Below are 7532 nucleotides of genomic sequence, written 5' to 3' on the forward strand. Positions count from 1 at the left end.
AGGTAAAAGCATGCGATAAGCAGACAAGCCTCAGCCAATGGGAAGGAAACAGCACAACGCGAGAGAGATAAGACAAAGGATAAAAAGACGACTGTCAGGGCATGCAGTCAGCGAAAACTCCGGAGACTGACCATTGCAGAAGCAGACCCTACGTCAAGGACATGATCATGATGACGACGACGACGACGACGACGACGACGTCGAGTGCAACATCTGTCCAGCATCAGGCCTCATAAGCAGCAGCTATCCTCATTGGGTATTAGCTTTCATATTCTGTGATTACTCGGGGAGTGTCAGAGGACCCTAGTGGGTGTAGAAATAGGTTCTAGTTCAGTTTGTGGGAGAATATGTAAGGTCTAGCTTGTAATAAAATATATAAGCAACATGTGCCTTGCTTAACACATTAATAAAGTAATTTGTGAGGTTACGAGAATTGACTCTTCTGTCTGTATAAGCTGATAACCAGAACCGGTGTTCTCCAGACTCCAACAAACGCTACAGATGGTGCTGGTGAGTGGGTTTTGAGTGGGTTGCTAGTTTATTCAGCCAGCACACACGCCTGTTTCTGTGCAGTAACATTCCTCTTGTCCTATCGAGAGGAAATGGAGAAAGAAAGGGCTCAGGCAAGGAAATATCTGAGAAACAGGTTGGCCCAGTGGGCAATTGTTTGGGAGGGAAGCAGCTGATTGGATTTTCTCAATCTTAGTGACAAAGAATCTCCATCAGCTCCTTGCATTTATTGGGAGAACATTTCAAATTAGATCTTAAAACGACCCTGGTTTAACAAAAGGTTGATTTATTTTACTTTATCCAGTGTATTAACACCAACACCTGGGCTGGAGGTTATTGACATCAGACCCAGTCAATATAGTTCAACCCTTGGTGAAATAAACAGCAAAACTGAATTGCTGCAGTTACTGGTGAACTCGCTGGTGTTTCAGGAGGGTAGATGAAGTCTTGAATGCTTTCTCACACTGGGAGCAGGTGAACGGCCTCTCCCCAGTGTGAACTCGCTGGTGTGCCAGCAATGCAGATAACTGAACGAATCTGTTCCCACACTCAGGGCAGCTGAATGGTCTCTCCCCAGTGTGAACTCGCTGGTGTGACCTCAGAGTGGATGACTGAGTGAATGCCTTCCCACAAGTGGAGCAGGCAAATGGCTTCTCTCCAGTGTGAATGCGCTGGTGTGTCAGCAGTGCAGATGACTGAGTGAACCCCTTCCCACACTCGGGGCAGCTGAATGGTCTCTCCCCAGTGTGCACTCGCTGGTGGACGGTCAGCTGCTCGGACTGTTTGAATGCAGAGCCGCAGTAAGAGCACCGGTATGGTTTCTCCTCAGTGTGAATACGTTGATGGCGCACTAGGTCCCCAGAATATTTAAAGCACTTCCCACATTCCAGACAGTGAAAAGGTCTCTCCTCAGTGTGAACTCGCTGGTGTTTTTGCAAGTCAGCAAACTGAGTGAAACCCTTCTCACATCTGGAGCAGGTGAATGGTCTCTCCCCCGTGTGAATCCGTTGGTGTTGTTGCAGCCCTGATGAGCGAGTGAATCCCTTTCCACACTCGGGGCAGGAGAATGGTCTCTCCCCCGTGTGAATTCGCTGGTGTCTCAGCATATCGGCTGAGTGAATGAATCCTTTCCCACACTTAGGGCAGGAGAATGGCCTCTCTCCAGAGTGAACTCGCTGGTGTCTCAGCAGGTTGGATGAGCGAACAAATCCTTTCCCACACTCAGGGCAGGAGAACGGCCTCTCCCCTGTGTGCCTGCGCCAATGAGTTTCCAACTCAGAGGGGGATCTGAATCCCTCCTCACAGTCTCCACATTTCCATGGTTTCTCTCCACTGTGAATAGTGCTTTTTCTTTCCATATTAAACATTCAACGATATGGATGTTGTATCGATCCCTGATGTGATGTATTCTTTTAGCTTTGTGATTGCAAATCATCTCCTTCGAATACTCTGTAAAACTGATTGAAAACAAAAAAATGGAGTGAGAGAGAACCAACAGAAAACACAAAGCAGATTGTGAAGTACAGCTGAATGCATCTCGTCATTTGTGCAGCTAGCACAAGGAGAAGTGACATATAAGCTGTGGGATTGTCATACAAACCAAACCAAGTTACTGATGTCCATCAGGGAAGGGAAGCTGCCACCCATCCAACCAATAGTTAGGTCTGGCCTTCTGGGAGGAGGGTTGGGGGAGGGGGAGGAGAGAGGGAGAGAGAAAGAGAGCGAGAGAGAGAGAAATGCTGGTGTTGAAGCTAAATTGTTGTTGGTGATTTGAATGGACATCACCATGCCTTTATCAGCTCTGTGTAATAATCCTATAACTCCTTACCTAACAACATAGTGGGAGCACCTTCACCCACATACAGCAACAGTTCAAGAAGGTCAAATGTCATCTATACTAATGAGTCCCTCTCATTATTCTTAGATCTGAATGTCACTAATGTGTGTGTGCAAAGTAAAACTGATAGCACCCTCGGCAATACTTGTCCTTGAAACAATGTCCTGTTACTTTTTATGGACAGTGTCAATTTAGCAACCTGAACTCCCCTAGAATCTCTCTCCCTTTAACAATTTCACACTAGACATTGCAGTCCTTGGGGCTAACCTCAGCAGCTTCTCCTCCATCTCCACTCCAGCTGAAACAGACGGAAAAAGACTTTCAAAAGGGAATTGCATACATTCCTACAATGAAACATAAATTGTTGGTCTACGAGGAGAGGGCTGGGAATATATTTCATGGTGTGTAGAATACATTATAGATAATATTAAAAAGTGCAGAAATTGATAGTCATTAACTTCAGAAGTGGAAGAGAAATGGGCTGTGGCACAGGACTAAAAAATTCCTGATTTTTAAAGGATCCTGTGGGAAGTTCAAGCTGGTAAATCAGCAAGTACAGGCAGCTGTGGAAATCTGACCAATAAAATACTAAACATGAGTAAGATAGCCCCATTGTTAGAGACGGAGGAGGTTAGACAATGTCAGAGAGATGATCAGGGAGGATAGAGGTGAAACACAGCAATAGATGGACATAAATTCATCGAGATGTATAGCACAGAAACAGAACCTTTGGTCCAACTGGTCCATGTCGACCAAATATCCTGACAATCTGCATTTACACGGCACAGCACACCTCCCACTCAACCATGGCCATCAAGCCAGGGGATCAAAGCTGATTCTACTGAGGGTGTGCCAGAAGCAGCTACAGACATACCTAAATAGGAGTTGGTCAACCTGGTGAGGCCACCAACAGGACTACCTGCATACCAAACAGCAGAAGCAGCAAGTGATAAACACAGGTAAGCGATCCCATAATCAACGGATCAGATCTAAGCTCTGCAATCCTGGCACGCACAGCTGTGAGTGGTGGCAAATAACTCACTGCAAGAGGAGACTCCATAAATATCCCCACCCTCAATTATGGAAGATTCCAACACATCAATTCAAGTGATAAGGCTGAAACAATTGCAGCAATCTTCAGCTAGAAGTGCCAAATGAATGATCCATCTCAGTGTCCTCCAGGCTTTCATAACATCACAGATGCTAGTCTCCAGGCAATTCAATTCAATTCATCCTATGCGTTAGAATTCCTAGTTAGAATTACTGAATTCTGAAAAGACTATGGGCCCTGACAACATTCCAGCAATAGTACTGAAGAACTGTGCTCCAGAACTTGCCACTCCCCTAGTCAACTGTTCCAGTAGAGTGACAACAGGGGCATCTTCTCGACAGTGTGGAAAATTGTCCAGAAATAGCCTCTACAGAAAAATCAGGACAAATCCAACCCAACCAATTACTGCTCCATCAGTCTACTCTCCATCATCAGTAAACTGATGCAAGGCATCATCAACAGTGCTATCAAGCCACACCGACTCAGCAATAACCTGCAGAGTGATGCCAAGTTTGGGTTCCAACAGGGCTACTCAGCTCCTGACATCATCACAGCCACAGTTGAAAAATGGACAAAACAGCAGAATTCCTGAGGTGAATTAAGAGTGACAGCCCATAAACTAAAGGCTGCATTTGCATGAGTGTGGCATCAAGGAGCGCAAAAAAATCTAGACTCATTGGGAATCAAGGGCAAACTGTCCGCTGGTTGGAGTCATACCTGGCATATAGGAAGGTGGTTGTTGCTGTTGGAGATCAGTCATCTCAGCTCCAGGGAATGTCTGCAGGCATTCCTTAGTATAGTGTCCTAGGACCAAACATCAAAGACATTCCATCCATCAAACAGTTAGCAGTGGGGATGTTTCCCCAATGATTGCACAATTTTCAACACCCATTCAAGTCTCCTCATAAACTGATGTCCATCTTCAAGTGCAACAAGATGTGAACAATATCTGGACCTGAGCTGACAATTTGCAAATAACATTCACACTACACAAATGCCAGGCAATGACTATTTCCCATAGGAGACAATCTAACCACTGGCCCTTGATATTCAGTGCGCTACCATCACTGAATCACCACTATCAATGTCCTTGGGATTGCCGCTGACAATAAACTCAACTGGACGAAATACAGTAGCTACAAAATCAGGTCAGAGCCAGGAATACTGCAGCAAGAATTCACCTGCTGACTCCCTGAACTTGCCTGGATGGGTGCAGCTCCAACAACACTCAAGAAGCTTGACACCATCCAGGACAAAGCAGCTCACTCGATTGGCACCACATCCACAAGCATCCAGTCCCTCCACTACCAATACTCAGTGGCAACAGTGTCTAACATCTACAAGATGCGCCGCAGAAAGTCATCAAATATCCTTAGGCAGCACCTTCCAAATGCACGATGACTTCAATCAAGAAGGACAAGGTCAGCAGATACATGGAAATGCCTGTAAGTTCCTCTCCAAACCACTCAACATCCTTACATGGAAATATACTATTATTCCTTCACTGTTCCTGGGCCAAAATCTTGAAATCCCCTCCCTAAGAGCATAGTGAGTCTACCTATAGTACATGGACAGCAGCAGTTCAAGTAGGTAGTTCACCACCACCATCTCAGGGGCAACTAGAGATCGTCAATAAATTCTAGCCAGCCAATGACACCCAGATCCCATGACAAAATTGTGTAGATTATCAACAGCAACAGAAACAGATCTCGATGAAATAGGTTCACTCCCGAATTTGATTCACAGTGAAATCCAATCACTAGAGTTACATGTGAACTCGTTGGGGTCTCAGCAGGCTGGCCGACCGAGTGAATACGTTCCCACACACAGAGCAGGTGAACAGATTCTCTCTGGTGTGAACTCACTAATGTGCTGTGAGTTGAGATGAAAGCCTGAACCTAGTCCCTCAGCAAAACACCTATTTGCATCCCAGTGACATCACCCTAGTCTCTGCTAATCTGCTGTTAAAACTCTTGTCCACTTCTTTGTTACCTCTAGACTTAAGTATCCTAACACACTCCCAGCCAGCCTCCCACATTCAAACTCCCTGTAATCTCAAGAATATCTAAAACTCTGCTGCCCAAGTGCTCACTTGTACCAAGACTTGTTCACCCATCACCCCTGTACTCCCCCACCTAAAAAGGCTCATATTTAAAAGCAACATTTTAAAAATCTCACCCTTGACTTAATTCCTGCTGTTTATTCATCTTCAATTAACTTCATCCCTACCTCCCCACACCACACAACTTTCGAGGTCTCAACAACTCATTTAGTTTCAGACTCCAAAGCTTCTGCAGTCTACTTTCCTCCTTTAAGATATTTAGCAATGCTTTTGGTCACTTGACCTAATATCTCCATCTGTGGCTCCACAATATTTTTGTGAAATTAGAAACATGACAAAAATACAAGTTACTGTCTAGACATATATCGTAACTCTTCAGCATCGTTGGGTGAATGATCTGTAAGTCCTTACCTAATTGCATTGTGGGAGCACATTCACCAAAAAAATTGCAGCAGTACAAAAAGGTCAAACATGACCTTCTCCACAGATCACAGGGCTTTGCCAATAATTGCTGGTATCTGTGAAAGGAGAAACAGAGTTAACATTTCAGGTATGCAAAATGAATTGCAGGGATTGAAAACAGTACAGAACTTGATGGTGAGAAATAGACTCCCCCACTGGAAAAATAATTCCTGACTGTGAAAGAGATATGCGCAGATGAATCTGGTAAGACAGCAGCACATGGTCAGAGGATGGATAGCAGTGGAAAAGTAATTTATACAAAGGTCTGCAAAACTAACAGTAAAATAATAAATAGTTAGAATGCACCCATTTATTACAGCAAGTCAGCTATTGACAAAGAGTTGATCAGGGAGCACAGGGGTGAATCAGAACAGTGTTCAGTGTTATGATCCCAATTGTATGAATACTGGACAAATGGATATATTTTGATAGATCAAAATCTTTAAAATAAGGCTTCATAAAGTAAGGCTGCAATAGGTAACTTGGAGTTCTCCTACAATGACAAGAATGTCGCTTCCATTAAACATCTGAAGTATAACAGCAGCAATTATACTGCCTGAAGCCAGTTATTTGCTTCAGTTCTTCACCAGCGTCAAATGCCTCTCCCAGGAAATACAGGCTGGATCTCTGTCTGCGGAAAACACAGACAGCTACGCATGCGCTCTGCTGCAGTTTGCCGTCCGCAGTATTGGCGGCGGCGCACGCGCGTAGCGGACAGCTGCCCGCAGTAAAGATGGTGGCGGTTACCAAGGCCGATGACTGCCTGAGGCCCGGAGGGGTTTTCGCGTTTGCTATTAAAACGGGACCGGGATATTAAAACTTGTGTTTTTCGATGCGCACTAAGTATTGTTGAAATCTTTCAGATTAGTCTAACACCACTTCCCTCCCGCTTTCAGTTTATTCCCTTTCTTTACCTTCCGTACGAGCCGAGGGCTTCAATCACAGTGATACTGTGGTTGCAGTCAAAAACGATCACGTGGCTTGTACTAGTCCCACCTCCTCACCCGCTCCGATTGGTTGGAGGACAAGCCGCCTGCACTTGGTCCTCCGGCCCCGCCCCCTTTCCTCCTATTGGGCCAGAGCTGACATCAATCACATGGCTGCCCATGGTGACCTCGAGCATGTGCAGTACTTCCTTTTTTTGGTTTTTCTGATTCGAAATGTGTCGGTTTTGCTGAGTGTTCGTATCACAAAACCATAACATACAGGAGCAGAATTTACACCCTTCAATTTTGGCTGATATGTTAGAGCAAATTACAAGCATCTGCAAGTTTGCTGACGACACCACCGCAGTATGATGGATATCTAACAACCACAAGTGAAAATACAAGAAGGGAGATAAAGGACTTGGTGACGTGGTGCAATGAAAACAACCTCCCTCTCAACGTCAGCCAAACTAAAGAACTGATCATTGACTTCAGAAAGAAAGGAGGCCCCTATCTAATCAACGGAACTGAGGTTGAGAGAGTGAAGAACATCAGGTGGAGTGATGATAACCGACAACTTGTCTTGGACTTCCCACTTAGATGCAACAGTCAAGAAGGCAAAACAATGCCTCTTCTTTCTGAGCCAACAAGGTGCAGGGCTGGATGAACACAGCAGGCCAAGCA

The 7532-nt window shown here is 45.0% G+C and overlaps 1 protein-coding gene across 2 annotated transcripts; it reads right to left on the minus strand.

The window, feature by feature from the left end:
- Window positions 1-779: 779 nt before the first annotated feature.
- On the minus strand, window positions 780-7202 carry LOC109917437 (zinc finger protein 436-like). 2 transcript variants are annotated; one of them, XM_048600323.1, is made up of 4 exons: window positions 6837-7202; window positions 5872-5978; window positions 4116-4202; window positions 780-1967 (listed from the first exon to the last, which is right to left on the minus strand). In XM_048600323.1, exon 4 carries the CDS (start codon window positions 1875-1877, stop codon window positions 915-917), a length of 963 nt encoding a protein of 320 aa, XP_048456280.1. In that variant the 5' UTR covers window positions 1878-1967; window positions 4116-4202; window positions 5872-5978; window positions 6837-7202; the 3' UTR covers window positions 780-914. The 2 variants fall into 2 exon arrangements, with proteins under 2 accessions (XP_048456280.1, XP_048456279.1); XM_048600322.1 differs by lacking the exon at window positions 4116-4202 and having other exon boundaries at window positions 6837-6925.
- Between the last annotated feature and the right edge of the window lie 330 nt (window positions 7203-7532).

This window comes from Rhincodon typus, chromosome 8 (genome assembly GCF_021869965.1).
Source record: "Rhincodon typus isolate 14 chromosome 8, sRhiTyp1.1, whole genome shotgun sequence".
In the NCBI taxonomy this organism is placed as follows: Eukaryota; Metazoa; Chordata; class Chondrichthyes; order Orectolobiformes; family Rhincodontidae; genus Rhincodon; species Rhincodon typus.

What these genes read in the sequence shown, in the direction of transcription:
- LOC109917437 (XM_048600323.1), bottom strand. Translation starts at nt 1,877, where the DNA reads ATGTTTAATATGGAAAGAAAAAGCACTATTCACAGTGGAGAGAAACCA.